Below are 15,755 nucleotides of genomic sequence, written 5' to 3'. Positions count from 1 at the left end.
TGGTGTGGGTAGTATTCATATTATTAGTATTTTTTTTTTTATTTTAGTTTGTATTTTTTTATTTTATATTTGCTGTGTATTAGTGGAGGGAAATTCTCTTTGTTTGGAATGCTTCGTCGATCTCTTGGAGTTACTTCCTCTTCTCTCTCTGCCGTGGCGGCGGCTACAGTTCAGAGTATGCAATCCTATCGTATTATTCCGCATATGTATAATGAGATTGAAGAACTCGCAGAGACGCAGAAGGCCGGACGTTGGCAGATTTCACATCGTAATTGTTTACAACAGCCACTCAAAAAGGCAGAGATTATGTGTGATAAACTCAATTACCGTGAGAAACGCCGTATGGGAGTATTACCAGAAAAATCTTTGGCTCGTCGTTTAAGCCAAACATATGCGGTAGATGGTAAAGTATATGAGAGTAAATACAAAACAAAGATTATAAATATTACAATTGTTGGATTTGATGGTCATCCCTATCATCTTCGTACCTATCCAATGCCAGATGTTACTCTTAATACTCTTATTGATGGATCCGGTTTATGTCATGGCTTTGCCCATTATTGGGGAAAATGCAACAACCCTGATTGTTCCGATTGGAATCACGGTGATGGTTGTCTTGTGAATGTCGATATTGAAACGTTGGATCGACTTCTCCCACCAAATCGCTGGGAGTACACATCTCTTGCGAACTGGCGATCGATGGATCGGCCGGATATCACGTACAACACCCGCTTCAGCTGCCAGATCCCAATCACAGAGGAATTGGATGGGGGTTTATTTGCATTGAAACAATACTGGACAAGAGCCCTGCGAGAGGCGGTGACGGATTGGGGATTGGTGGATGATATCGGCGTCCTGCACGGGGCCAGGAGTAAAAAGATTGAGCCGTGGGCACCCATCATTGAGGAACCAACAAAGGCAGACTTCCCGATTACGCTGGATATGCTGTGGGCACAGAGTTATCAGGAAATCATGCAATTAAAATATCCAAATAAAAAGAGGAAGGATGGATATCACACCAAACCAGAAATGTGGGCTGCGTACGTGTAAATATATGGAGCAAAAGATGAAAACAAAAAGAAAAAAGAAAAATAGAGGTACTAGCGTAGAAAAAAAGAAAATATTATGGAGAGGAAAGGAAAAAAAAAAAGAAGAAATTAATATTCCCTATAAATATTACTGGGATAAAGATCTTCATAGGGTTGGATTGGGTGGGGTTTTGGGGTGGTAGTAGGATAGTGACTTAGGAATTAAGTGAATAAAGGATTATTTTGTTTTCTGAAATGCCAATAAAAGGCATTATAGTATATGTGTGATCAATAATACCATATAATCTTTTTTATGGGTTTAATGGTATGAATGTATTTTTTATTTTTATTTATCCTGTTGCGTTTATATAGGAGTGTAAGTGTATTTATTTATTTATTTATTTATTTTTTTTTTACTCCCTTCTTTTTTAAATTTGACTGCATAGATAGTATGACGCGTCTTTTTCTCTTTATTTTTTTTATTTTTATTACCTGTTTCCAATGGTAGAAACATCTGCATATTATTATCTCATATATATATATACTTATATATATGCCTTAAGTATATTATACCAACCATTTTTTTTTTTTCCATTTTTATGATTTGAGTAATTTCTTTGCTTTTTTTCTTTTTCTTTCTTGTTGCATTTTCTTTACTTGTGTGTGTGTATGTGTGTATCCAAGTAGAAACAAGAGGTTCAACCGAACAAACAAACAAAAAAGAAAAGAAAGGAGAAATTCGTTAAATCGATATCATGTCTGCCAACTTCTGGACCACTGTACTTAACTGGACCTACGCACGTGGATACATTCGTGTTCCTATTGTGTTGGCCGTGCCTATTGTATACAACAAGTATGGATTATATCAGTTCGAGCCTCTCTTTCAGCAGTGGAATGATGGCCACAACCAGCGTGATATTTGGAACCGTCTGCAGAAGAAAGTAGCTGAGATGGAGGCTGAAGAGGCGTAGATGTGATTTCTCTTTCTTTATGTGTGTGAATTTCCTTCTCTTTTCTTTCTTATGCCTCTCACAACAACAATAACAATGAGAAGTAGGGAACTGTTTGTTTGTTTGTGAGAGTGAGTGAGTGGGTTTGTGTGTTTGGTTTGTTTGTGTGTGTATGCATATAAGGAAGTAAATGTGGGTTGTATGAATAGGTAGTTAGGAATGATGTCAAGGGAGGCGAACTCTATAAGAAAGAAAAGAAGAAGAGGAAGAAGAAGGATCAATTTTTTTTTTTTTTTTTTTAGGTGAGAGCGAATATACTCAAAAAAGAAAAAAAAAAAAGAAAAGAAAATCAAGAAAGGATAGTTAATATTGAAGGAAAGGAGGAAAAAAAAAGGAAGCCAAATTAGGCACTCTTATAGGGAATTTTACATATGAGGAAAAGTTTTAAAAAACTTTACACGGCTGTGCGCAGTAATGCTAACGATTTGGGGTACCTTGATATATATATATATATTCATCATTTGTTGTTAATGATGTTCTCTTATTTATTATTCTTTTTTTTTTCCTTTTTTTTTCTTTTTCTTATGTTATTAACCTTTATTCATTCTAATACATTAAAAACAAACAAACGAAAACAAAGAAAGAAGAGAGTCAACGTAAGAACGTCCGATAGGAAAGAAAGAGAGACAAGACAAGAGAAGGAAAAGAAAAAAAAAAAAGGAAGAAAAAGAAAAAGTACGAAGGGAGGGAAAAGAGAATAATTAATTCAAAGTTCCTAATTCACCTATTGGCCGTATAAAAAAAAAAAAAGAGAAAAAAAAAGGAAAAGAAAAAAAACTTATCTATCTATATAAAAACTCGAATAACGGCAACCATGGTGGACGATAGCCAAATGTCAAGATACATCATCGTGAATGGCCTACCGAGTAATGTAACGCCTGAAAAGCGCGCCATGTTCTCACGACACATGAAAAACAAAGTCTCTGAGGTTCTCGGCCATGAAGACTTCCACATTAATTTGGTTCTTGATGAGACCACTGGTCTGGTAACAGGTGCCTTTATCTCCTTCGCCACGGTATCCAAGGCAGAAGATGCACTTGCCCGACTGAATCTTTACCGATTCACAAAGACAGATGTATTGACAACATACCGTTGGTCTGCATTGGAGTCTGCACGGGCACCACCAGAGGAATACAAACCACCTGCTCTTACAGAGGATGTGGATTCGGATCTTGTTAACACCATGTCTGAAGACCCTATGGCACGTCCACAGTTTTTTATTAAACAAGGTGAAACATTTGATGTAGAGTGGTATTGGTTTAATCACCTAACACTCAAAGCGGAATTGTACCGTAAACCACGTGCCTTAAAAACAGATTCTATTGGACAATGGACAGAGATGGATCGTCGTCAGAAGAAATTGGATGCTGGTCTTGTTTATGGTCCACTTACATCTATTCGTCCTATGCCTGCATGGTCTACATTTGGTCGTTTAATGATATCACAACATACGAGTGGACTTAAAATCTGGGGTGGACGTCAAATGAATTTATTATTTGAAGTTCCAGAACTTGATATTAAGGCCTTCCTTGTTTCACCACAGGAAAAATACCTCGTAGTGAAAACATTAAATAATCTGAGTGTGTGGGATATTCGTGTGGCTAAAAAGATTCGCACACTTGGTGGTCTTGATCTTGTGGATGATGATAAATGGCCTATTACACGTTTCAACGCCGATGACTCTCTTGTTGCTATTGCACATGCTAGTCTGGAACCTGGTGGTCCTGGTAAACTTTTCATTTACCGTTCAGAGACTATGCGTCTTTTACAGGCAGCTTCTAATGCGGCACCAGCATCACAGACCTTCATGGTGAGTGGTTTAAAGATTGCCGAATGGAATCCAGTTGTGGGTAAACAAATGGCTGTGGTTTCAGAACTTGAGAAGAATCAAGGATGGAAGGTCACTATTCAGAATGTAACCGTGGAAGATAATCTTGTTTCGGAAGAAGTTATTGAGCGACGTAACTTTTTACAAGCCGAACGTCTGGAACTTCTCTGGCATCCACAAGGTACACATCTTGTGGTGAAGGTCACTAAATCCAACACCACGGAGTATTCTCTCTTTGCTGTGGGTACAAAGAGTGCCTCCGTTACACAACTGCAATTGGAAAAGGGATTCACCGCTGGTCGCTTTGCATGGCAGCCGTGTGGACCACACTTCGCCGTTATTCTTGAGGATCGCACAAAGATGGGAGCAATGGGAGCCACATCTGAACTGCGTATCTACAGTATGAAGAAACAATTAAAACTGCTTGGCCGTTATCCAACAGGTGCAACACATCTCTTCTGGGCTCCACGTGGGGCTCGTTTGGTGGCGACAAACTATGAGAAATCTATTCTTCATTTCTATGGTATTAATGACAGTGGAATGGCCATTCAATTGGAGAAACTCTCCGTTCCAACCACAGACACTGCGTGGGATCCAACAGGTCGCTTTTACGCCTCATGGACATCTGCATTGAAGAGTTCGAATGAAACTCACTTCCGTATTTACGATCTTAACGGCAGAGAGTTATTGCAGAAACAAGTACGTCGTCTCTCACACTTCTCATGGCGTCCACTTGCTGCACCCGTGTTAACAGCTGAAGAATTGAAATACATACGGGAACACCTGAATGAGTACAGCCAACGCTATCAACATGAATTGGATGAACAGAAGGCAAAGGAAGAGGCAGAAACTCGTCGTGTTATGCAAGAGAGGGAAGAAAAGTACATGAAACGCATGCGTGAAATTGCACGATATCATCGTGATAAGAATTTAACCACCACTCGAGAGGAACTTATTGAATCATCTCCATGGAGTCGACTGTGGGCACGCCGCTTAAAATCTCTCCCAGAGGAAGAAACAATGATGCACGAGGACGTCACAGAAGAACGTATCATTCACCGCCGCGCACTTAATTAAAAAAAAAAATAATATACATGTATCCCACAGAAATAAAGAATATATATATATAATATTCTTTGTGTACATCTATGGGTATATATGAGAGTGATTGAGTGAGAAATTGGAAACCCGTTTGCAACTCTGCCTGTTTTTCTTATCTGTGAGTGAGTAAGTGAGTGAGTGAGTGCCTGTCTGTGTATGTATGTACATGTGTGTGTGTGTGTGTCTGTGAGGTGATGATGAAATGCCGCTTTATCGCTTAATAACCAACAAATAGCGAGAAGCGTCAATGAATACAGAAAAGAGAAATAGTCACCTCTCAAAAAAAAAGGAAAAAAAAAGTAAGGAACAACAGAAAGGAGGTGAATAATAATAAACAAACAAACAGAGAAAGAAAATGAAAGGTCTTATTTCCACTGCCATTTTTTTACACATATTTTCTGGAAATATATATGTATGTGTGGACTTCAGTTTGTCATTTATTTCTCTCATCCCTTCTCTCTTTTCTGTTTTTTCATTATGAGTGAGTGTCTATCTCTCTCTCTCTCACACATACACACACTGTACGTGTTTGTTTGTTTCTGCATGTGTGTGTGTGTGTGTGGGTGGGTCTACGTCTAGGTGTATGAAACTCTTTTTTTTTTTTTTTATTATCTTTACACCCCTTTAACTCTTTAGTTTATGTGGTGAAGAAGAAAGAAAAAAAAAAAGGACATCAACTACAACAGGAGATTTAATTAAAAGATAAAGTAATGATGTTGAGAAAAGGAAGATAATGACAAGAAGAAGAAGAAGGTAGAGGCCGGTTAATGGTAATCAACAGAAAAAAAGTAGAATTACGAAGACATGGGTATGCAGACATAATATACATATATGCATACATAAATAAACCCCCCTCAAAAAAAAAAAAAAAATAAAGACGCTCGTATGTTAGAACTTAAACGTGTCTTTCTGATTCTATGTCTCTTTTTTTTCGCTCTTTTTTTCTTCTCTCTCTATCTAAATTATTATTATTACTATTATTATTATTGTTATTACTACGACTATTACTATTTTTCTTGTTCTTCTTCAGATATTCTCTGTAACGATGCTTGTCATACTCGATAATAGTGGTTTTAACATCTCCTTGTGTTCCTTTACTTTCTTTCCACACTCTCTTTCCCTCTTTCTCTCTCTCTCTCTCTCTCTCTCTATATATATATATATATATTTCTTATTATAAATTACCTTTTTTTTTTAGAATATCTTACTTTGGATTTTATAACGACGTGAACCTTTTTTTTTTGTGCTTCATGAGTGCATAGTGATGTTACGTCGTGTAGGTTGTGTTCATGTTGCTTTGGGTAGCCGAGTTCTTAGACTCTTGTCTATAGATACAATGGCTAATGCTAAAAGAACGCACACTACTAATACTACTAATGGAGAAAATAACCAAGATGTGAAGACGGAGGCGCACACTAGAAGCACTAAAACTCCACAAGAAGAAAAAAAACAACCGGAACAACAGGCCGGTGTTTCAGACGGCTCTATACCATTAAAATCTCCCTTATCATCATCATCTTGTAAAGAAACAAAGGGGACTGGCTCTGAGGCGGATGGGGTTCCTAAACAAACCTCTGATCCTTCCGTTACTAGAGATTCTTCTTTTTCTTCTTCTCTTTCTTCGGCGGCGAATAATCAAACGGAGAAGAATGCCGCGGCCACGACTCCCGCGTCTCTTCCGCCGGAAGTGGAGCCGGTGCGGTGGATTCAGCGGCCGTATGAAGATGCCGCGGCGGAGCCCATTGTGGATGCGAATGGGCAGTACATTGTCTCCCGCGTGCAGTGGCCAACGGGCGAACTGGCGTACACCACACCGCCGCCGCCGGATGGAAAACTGGCGCCCCGCTTCGGGTACAACGTTGTGCAGGTGAAGAAGGACTTTTCGTGGTGGAAGCACTATCAGAAGTACCCTCGCATCTCCGTGGCGTATATTAACATTCAACTTCTCTTTCTGCTGGGCACGGCGTGGCTGGTGGCCTTTCTCATGGAGGAGCACCGGCGCACAACAGATGAGATGCGAACGCCGGGGGCTCTTGTGGGCGAACAACGCGGCCGCGGCCCGTCGGGGCGACAAACGCAGAAAGTGCGGTTCACGCGAGAAGAGATGTCGGAGTTGGTGGACCGCGCGCAGAATAACTGGCTGGATGCCAACGCAGAGGCAAACTACATTGGATCGAAGAACTACGCAATGAAGAAGATACCGCGGCCGACTGAGTTCGCCGTGGACGACTTTAGGAAGCGATGAGAGAAAGGAAAGAGGGAATGGAATGGAATGGAATGGTGTTTGGTGTGGGGGAGAAAGAGAATAGGAGAAGAAAGAAAAAAAAGAGAAAGAAAGAAAAAGGATATATAGGAAAAAAGAGATAAAGGATATAAAACATTATTTTAGTGTTATCGTGGGTTGAAGAGGATAATCTCTCTCTCTCTCTCTATTATATATATATAATGTTGATGTAACATAAACCTATAGTAGAAACAAGAAAGCTACATTTTTGGAGATTATGGTGTGAATTATAAAATGTATGAGAAGGAGAGATAGTCAGATATACATATTTAAAAACTCAAGAAGAAAAAAAAATATAAGGGAAACCCCCCAAAAAACAAAACAAAACAAATGAATTTTGTTGGTGCCAGTGGAATGAAACTCCTTTGTGTTGGTGCTACGTCTATTTTTTACTGCTTATTTCTAAGATATGCAAAGATATCTGTAAGTTTTTAATACAAGCACACATACACTTACTCACACATATACACACATACATACAAACAAATCCAAGAGAGGAGATTGACTGGTTTATTTAGTTAGTATATTTCTAATGTGATGCAGAGACTCGTTTTTCTGTCTAAACATCACAGAGATACATAGATCGGTAAACGCATAAAAAAAAAAATTGTTTCTTTTCATGTCTGTTTCTCTTTCTATACATACATATATGCATGTATCCATGTACACTGACACATGCTGAAACCAAATGCGGAGGAAAACAATAAAAAAACAAAAAAAAAGGATATTTGAAATATATATATTTTTATTTATTTATTAAATTTTTAAAATATTGACATTTTTCGTATATATTTATTCTTTTCCTACGTTTATTTTTATTTAGAAGTATTTTTAGTTCTTTTTTTTTCTTTCTCTCTCAATCTCTTTTTTGTTGGATTTTTTAAGGTGTTCTTTATAAATATATATATTTATATTTATATATTTTTTTCTTCTGAAATAGAAACAAACAAACAAACCAGTAAAAAGCCACACAATCCACGAAAAAAAATAATGCCGACGAAGAGCCGCTTTGCCTCCTCTGTGCCCAACACGAGTGTACGTCCATTCTCCCTGCTGGATGCCCCGCCGGAGTATTACGTCGCCGTGCGGTCGCCCATCACACAAACACCGCACGAATATCAACAGCGGCAGCATTTAAAGGAGTGCTTCAGTGTGTATGGATACACAGACGCAAATGATATGTTGGAGCGAAAACCCTCCGCCGATGATGTGCCATTGGCGGAGCATCAAAGTCGTTTACCACGTTTACCCATTCCATCTCTGCAGGAGACATGTGAACAATTTCTTAAATCCATTGAGGCCATCGCCTCACCTTCGGAGTATGTTGTTGTATCTAAATTAGTAGACGAATTTAAAGCGAGTGGTGGAGTGGGCGAGATGTTGGATAAATTACTTCATGAGTGGGATGAACGGTGTGAACAGCCGAGTTGGTTGGAGGAATTCTGGGATGATGCCTATCTTTGCCCACGTGATCCCATTCCCATTAATGTGAATTACTTCTTTGGATTTAGTGCTCATCCAAACGCAAAAGCCATGACTCAAATGGGTCGGGCTGCAAGTCTTCTTTGGGGTGCCGTCTCTTATTTTGTTGATACACGCGATGGGAAACTTTTGTGTGAGTATGAACGGGATAAACCGGTATGTATGTGTCAGAATCGTTTTCTCTGTTGTACCTCACGACTCCCGGGAAGATATCGAGATCGTAAAGTCTGTTATCTTGATTCTCCTGCGTTAACAGAGGATGAATTACAATCAAAGAGTGTGGAATATGTTGCCCTTCCATCTCCTCCAAAACACTGTGTAGTGATTCAACGTAATCGATTTTTTGTGTTGGAGGTTTTAGATGATAAAGGTTTACCTATAGATGTTTCCACACTTGTGGTGGCATTATATCTTATTGGTGAAAAAGTAAATAGTACAGAAGAGGCAGGACCTCCTGTTGGATTATTAACAACTATGGATCGTACAGGATGGTTTGAGGCACGAGAAAATCTTAAAGAACTTGGAAATTATCAAACATTACGTGCAATTCAATCCGCTATTATTTGTTTAGCTTTAGATAGTGTAGAAGTGGTAACATCAGATGAGGCGGCTCGTATATTTCTCCATGGTAGTGGTACCAACAGATGGTTTGATCGGCATAATATCATTGTAACCCGTGATGGTTGGGCTGGTGTGAATTGGGAACACTCCGTTGCGGATGGAACCTCAACTTTACGGCTTGCCGATCGAATGTATCAAGCGGATTGTAATAATGCGTTTACAAAGGAATCTATTGAAGAATTGATATTAGATGAATCTCGTCGGGCAAAGGCGAAAAGCCTTATTTCTGAGTTAGAATGGAAATTAGATTCACAGTTAAATATTATCATGAATCAAGCTTTTGCAAATTATAAAGTTATGATTGAAGTAAATGAAACTGCCGTATTACGATTTCGTGATTTTGGTGGATCTCTTCTAAAAGATTTAAAAGTTTCTCCCGATGCATTTGTCCAACTCGCTTTTCAACTCACTTATTATCGTATGTTTGGTCAAACCTGCGCTACTTATGAGGCGGCCAGTACTCGAACGTTTCTTCACGGCCGAACGGAATGTGTGCGAAGTGCCACTCGAGCCGCTTTAGACTTTTGTGCAGCGGCCTCTGAGCCAATCTTCGCCAAGCGGCCGGGATCACGTTTACCATCACAACTAAAATTAATGGAAGAAGCCATACAAGAGCATGTTGATATAATGAAACGAGCAAAAAATGCACATGGTATTGATCGTCATCTCCTTGGTTTACGTTTACAAGCTGTTAAACATGGAATTCAAATTCCTGATTTATTTGAAGCCCCTGTTTTTAAACGAAGTGCCCATTGGCTTATGTCTACATCCCATTGTGGTAGTAGTAGTTTAAGTCTTTTTGGGTTTGGTCCTGTAGTGGGAGATGGATTTGGTATTGGCTATATGATTAAGAATGAACACATTGATGTCTGCGTTACTTCTAAATATACACAACCCTATACAAGTTCGCAGGTATTCACAACACTTCTTCGGGCATCTCTTTTGCATATGGTTGGAATGATTTACGGTAAATCTGCAGATCAACGGGCCGAGGCTCGTACGTTATTATTCTCTCACCCAACAGGATTCAATGACTTTAAGTATGATAGTGAAGAAGGGTTTGTATACAAGGCCTCCTCAAGGAACGACATGCAGCACAGCTTTAGTTTTAAATGAGATCGTTGAAGTGTGATTACTATTATTATTATTATTATTATTTTGTTTTTTTTGAGACTCTCTTCATTATTGTTTTTTTTTTTTTTTTTATTACTTAAACCGTTTTCTTTTTTTTCTTTTTCTCTCCTTTTTCTTTTTCCCTTTTTGTTTTGTTTTGGCTTTCTTGCCCTATTGCCAACGAATATTAAATCACAAATAACATTTTCCCACTTATATGTGTTCTTTACGTAACAGAGAGAGATATTCTTTTTTTCCCTGACACTCTCTATCTCTATCTCTTTATCTATGTACGGTTGGGTTTGTGTTTTTGTGTATTTGCGATAAGTGAACTTATTTTTCCAATGAACGTTTTTTATTTCTCTTATTGTCTTTTTGTTTGTTTGTTTGTTTATTTTTATCTTTGTTCCCATCCCACTCACCACGTTGGGTGTTGTTGGGGATTATAAAACCCAATAAATAACTACCAATTTATCATTTGCGCAATGCATTTTGGATAGTACTGTTTTTATTTAATGATTTCTACTGTTAATTGTTTTTCTTCTTTATTACTATTATTGTTATTATTATTATTATTATTATTATTATTATTATTATTAATGAGAAAGTACAAAGAGAGTTAAGAGACAGACTGTATAAATTAAAGTTGTTTGTGTTTATACATTTCATCTTGTTTCTTTTACCTTTTTATTTTACTTTCACTCTTTTATTTATTTATTTGTTTTTCTATTAGAGAAACACAAATCATAGACTCTCATTTTCTTTTTCATTCTCTTTTAGGGAAGAAGGCGTGCAAATCATTATAGGGAAAAAGAAAAAAAAAAAAAAGACCATAAGAAAGAAAAAAATAAAAATAAAACACACAATGAAGGATACCTCCACTTTGTCCAATAAGCGTGGAAGAGAAACGGAAGGCTCATCTTTGAAGTTTATCACGTACTCTTTACAAGGAGAAAAGGGAGAAAAGGGAGAAAACCATAAAAGTTTATCATCTCCCCGTGCACGTATTCTCGCCACCACACTCTCCCCACTTGAACAGGCGATATTTAATATTCCCATTGAACGTTGGGGCTCATTAGACCGCACTTCACTGAAAGGTTGGCGCTGCGCCGTCCCGCACCCCGTCAGTATCAGTGATCTCCCACCGGTGGATAAATCCGATCGCATTCTCCAACGCATCGCCTTTTATAAAGGCCCCGTCACTGATCTGCAGTTGGATGCGATTGTGAATGCCGCTAATAATAAATGTCTGGGCGGCGGTGGAGTCGATGGGGCCATTCATTCAGCCGCAGGGCCTTTACTGCTGCGGGAGTGTGCGACCTTCAATGGATGTGCGACTGGACAGTGTCGACTAACGAAGGGATATCAATTGCCGGCCCGGTATGTATTGCACACCGTTGGGCCTATTGGGGAAAAACCAGAAGAACTGCGTAGTTGTTATCGATCTATTTTATCATTAGCACGTTGCAATGGACTGCGAAGTGTGGGTTTCTGCTGTGTGAGTACGGGTGTGTATGGATATCCGTTATTGCCGGCAACTCGTATAGCCCTAACGGAAACTTTACGGTTTGTGGCTGAGAATACAGATGCCATTGATCTCTGCTGCTTCGCATGCTTCCGTGATGAGGAGTACAACGCATACACTTCTAACGTACGGGATGTTTTAAAGAATGTATTATCTAATACTCCAGAAAAATAGTAAACCAATGAAAGGAGAAAAAGAAAGAAAAGAAAAAGGGACTGTATTCATGATATTAAAAAAAAAAAAAAATAAGCCTTATTCTATTTGTATTCATGTAATTATTTGTGGTTGTGGGTATTCATAAGAATGAAATGAAGTGATGGAACCACTATATATATATATATATAAAGTTTTCTACTCTCTTAAAAGGAAATTCATTCAGAGTTAACTACTGGAAAAAAAAAAAAAGAATTGCTGTTGTAGCTAAACTGTATCCCTAAGAGTATGAGAGTAATAATACTTTGGTGGGGGAAACTCCTGATGATGAGGATGATGATAGGAAATGGTATTTCTTTTTTTTTTTTCTACTGATTTGCGTAATTATTGAAAGGATAGAAACGTTAGACTTTCCACGAAGGGGAATTAACAGCTGCATGGAAGATATGGGAATTCTCTATTTTCTGTTTGTGGGAGTTTTATTTTTATTGTATTCTTTTTCTGCAATGTTTTTATTTATTTGCGTTTGGAGTTATGTCTTTTAACTTCGTGTTGTATATTTGTAGTTTTGCTGTGATTTCTTTTTTTTCTTTTTTTGGACGATGCGATTACATAGAAGAAGAAATTTATCTTGTTATTGCGATCTCTTATCTCTCTTGTTAAGAATATTATTTATATAATGACAGATTGATATGAATGATCCAATATATATATATATATATATATATTTCCATGAATGGTTTTGCCTATGTGTATATTTATATTAAAAATTTAAGAGAGATCTCTTGTTGTTTCCCTTTTATTTCTTTCATAATGGATTTTTTCTTTTTATTTATTTATTTCTCTTAGATGCCGTTGGAAGGAGAATGACACATCGTCTTGTTCTCCCATTACCTCATGCCTTTTCTTCTCCTACTACCACTACTACTAGCAACAACAATAGTGGTAAGAAGAATGAGAATAGCGGCAATAGCAGCCCTCTGACTGGAGAATATACCACTTTTACACATGAAAACTCCTGCGTAGAAGGACTCCATCCACAACTCCAGGCTTACATTCAGCGATTGGGCAGTTTTCTCCGCAAAACACGTCTTATTCAATACCATCCGGATAACTTTTTTCACTTTCTCCTCAATAAAGATACAAACGCCAATGGAGAGCGTATACCACTTCTCCATCTTGATGGCACTGTAGTTCAGGATGAAGAAGTAGAATACATGCGGGATCTCTGCAATGCCCTCGCTGAACTGATACCGAATGAAGATGCACTTATGGATCAATTACATCTTCTTATTCGTAATGGTCCACCAGCGGGGGCGGCATCATGTTTACAATCCTTCTTTAAAGAAACCAAAGCTCTACAGTTAAACCGCCGACCTCGGCCAAAGAATGATAGTGCCAGTGAAACTTTACGTGTGGAAGAAGACGGACCACCGCCGTCTGTTGATGTGATGGAAGAACAACGACGACGACGAGTGATGGATGCGGTGCGTTGTCACGGCATGGGGCCGAAGAAACAACACGAAGTAACAGTGATGCGAGAGACGATGTTGGATCTTGTGAATTGTTGTAATGGCGGTGATTCATCTCTGGAGCCGGTGAATACCGTTTTGAATATTGGCGAGGGTAAAGGATACGTCTCTCGTGCCTTGGCCCTCTCTGATGGTCTGCAGGTGATTGGACTGGACTGCAATCCATCGCATAAGGAACGGGCCGCGGAGCGTGTGGAGTTTCTCTTGCATGGTCGACTTTCACTCGATGGTGTGCAGAGTGAAGGGCGGGGACGTGATATTCTCAACTTGATGTATGAACCGCGTGGACACATGGCGAGTATTGCCTGTCGTGTTAATTGTGGAAATATGAACTGGGCGGATATATTGCGGGGTCATGTGCGTATATGTGATTCCACATCTCTATCTACATCTACATTGGATGTGAGGGCTGTAGTTTCTCCTATGCAAGTAGGTGAAGTACAAAAGGAGGCGGGGATGAAGTTACAATGTCTTGTCTGTCAACATATTATACGGCGAGATGCGACGGCTGTGATGATGCGGCACACACTGCGACACCTGCACGCTAATGAGACTCTTCACACAGCCGGACTTCCATTAAAGGAAGTTGTGGATGAGTGGAACTGTAAACTCTCTGTAGAGGCCTTCACAGAGTGTATAATGACAACATTCTTTACGGATAAAGTGGTATATGAACAGGAGACGGGTATGGATACGTTTAAAATAACGAAACGACTGCGTGGCCAGAGAGATGGAACCATTTCCTCCGCCAATGGCAATGATGATGAGGATGATCAAGGAGAAAAAGAAGAAAAAGAACGTACACATAATAATAATAATAATAATAATAATAATAATAATAATAATAATAATAATAATAATGAGGTTGTATGTAGTAAAATAGGTGAAATACTCACAAAATATGAAATGTTCACCAGTACCAGACTTCCTCGGGGAATACGAGCAGAGGTGCTTATTCCTCTTCGACAAGATACAGAAAAACAGGATGACAATGAGGAGAATATGTTAGTAAAAGAGAATGAGAAGAATATAACTGATATAAATTACGTATATATTAAAACGTGCCTTACCGTTATTGGTTATGATTGTGCCCCTAATCGTCACTTTGTTATCCTAGATGATGGAAGACATAAAGAAGCCTTTACACTACTCCAACACCGAGATGATGGTATATCACTGGAAGAAAAAAGTATAGAAGATCTCAACATTCCACCTGCAGAGTTAGCATGGATGTTAAAGTTGGCTATACTTCTACGCGTTATTCCTCCATTAGCGGTGAAGATGCCTATTGTACATGTGCCAGATCTCCGCAATACTGTTATGATGGGATTACACCCATGTGGAGATCTTGGCTCTAGTGTATGTCAATTGTTTACATCTAGTCAATCTCGTGGACTCTTACTTGTTAGTTGTTGTTGGCATGCCCTCACGAATAGTGGATTTCCATTGAGTTATGAACTTTCAAAGTCCGGTTGGTGTACAGAACAGATTTCTTTATTACTCGCTACTCAACCACTTGATATGTGGGCGACGATCTCTGCAAGTGGACACCGGAGTTCGGCTCGTTTACTTTTTTACCGTAGTCTTTTAAAACTCCTATGGTATCGTATTCGCTATGAATGGCAGAAAATAAGAATGGAAAAGAAGAAGTATTGCTGTTCTTTTGTAGAAGTGCCACACTTGGAGCCGGCCTTTCTGCGGCGAATGGCGAAGATAAAAGATACCATGACTCTGCAGACATTATATACAGAAGTTTGTCAGGAGTATCTTTCAGCAGATATAGGGAAGGAGAAGCATAGCCCAATAGAAGAAGAGAAATCTCAACAAAACGAAGAAAAAGAAAAAGAAAAAGAAAAAAAGATAGATGTATGTCCTTTCTGTCGTTCAGCACAAGTGGAGTTCCTGAAGAGTGAGTCTAATATAGCGTTAGCAGCAGAAATGGATAAAGAGTATATTTCTACACACTTTACATCATTTCTTGGTCTCACACTATTACGAATGTGGATGTGTCATCTTGTAGAGACACTTCTCTTGTTGGACCGTACATTATATCTCACAGAGTCACTGCAGCGGGATGT

General features: G+C 38.8%; 6 protein-coding genes across 6 annotated transcripts; all 6 read left to right on the top strand.

The window, feature by feature from the left end:
- Positions 1-108: 108 nt before the first annotated feature.
- TM35_000201300 (uncharacterized protein) lies at positions 109-1,050 on the top strand (the record flags this gene model as incomplete). The annotated part of the gene is made up of 1 exon (XM_029026815.1): positions 109-1,050. The coding sequence occupies one exon, from the start codon at positions 109-111 to the stop codon at positions 1,048-1,050; it is 942 nt and encodes a 313-aa protein (XP_028881787.1).
- Positions 1,051-2,870: 1,820 nt separating this feature from the next.
- TM35_000201290 (putative translation initiation factor) lies at positions 2,871-4,943 on the top strand (the record flags this gene model as incomplete). The annotated part of the gene is made up of 1 exon (XM_029026814.1): positions 2,871-4,943. One exon carries the CDS (start codon positions 2,871-2,873, stop codon positions 4,941-4,943), a length of 2,073 nt encoding a protein of 690 aa, XP_028881786.1.
- Positions 4,944-6,231: 1,288 nt separating this feature from the next.
- TM35_000201280 (uncharacterized protein) lies at positions 6,232-7,212 on the top strand (the record flags this gene model as incomplete). The annotated part of the gene is made up of 1 exon (XM_029026813.1): positions 6,232-7,212. The coding sequence occupies one exon, from the start codon at positions 6,232-6,234 to the stop codon at positions 7,210-7,212; it is 981 nt and encodes a 326-aa protein (XP_028881785.1).
- A 1,029-nt stretch (positions 7,213-8,241) lies between these two features.
- TM35_000201270 (carnitine O-acetyltransferase) lies at positions 8,242-10,470 on the top strand (the record flags this gene model as incomplete). The annotated part of the gene is made up of 1 exon (XM_029026812.1): positions 8,242-10,470. One exon carries the CDS (start codon positions 8,242-8,244, stop codon positions 10,468-10,470), a length of 2,229 nt encoding a protein of 742 aa, XP_028881784.1.
- Positions 10,471-11,332: 862 nt separating this feature from the next.
- On the top strand, positions 11,333-12,166 carry TM35_000201260 (Appr-1-p processing domain-containing protein; the record flags this gene model as incomplete). Its single annotated transcript, XM_029026811.1, has 1 exon — positions 11,333-12,166. The coding sequence occupies one exon, from the start codon at positions 11,333-11,335 to the stop codon at positions 12,164-12,166; it is 834 nt and encodes a 277-aa protein (XP_028881783.1).
- Positions 12,167-13,011: 845 nt separating this feature from the next.
- TM35_000201250 (uncharacterized protein) lies at positions 13,012-15,753 on the top strand (the record flags this gene model as incomplete). Its single annotated transcript, XM_029026810.1, has 1 exon — positions 13,012-15,753. A coding segment is annotated over one exon (2,742 nt), but the record flags the coding sequence as incomplete, so codon positions are not given.
- Between the last annotated feature and the right edge of the window lie 2 nt (positions 15,754-15,755).

Source organism: Trypanosoma theileri (genome assembly GCF_002087225.1).
Source record: "Trypanosoma theileri isolate Edinburgh chromosome Unknown TM35_Tth_20_V1, whole genome shotgun sequence".
Lineage (NCBI taxonomy): Eukaryota > Euglenozoa > Kinetoplastea > Trypanosomatida > Trypanosomatidae > Trypanosoma > Trypanosoma theileri.
This window is presented reverse-complemented; position numbering and strand designations above follow the sequence as displayed.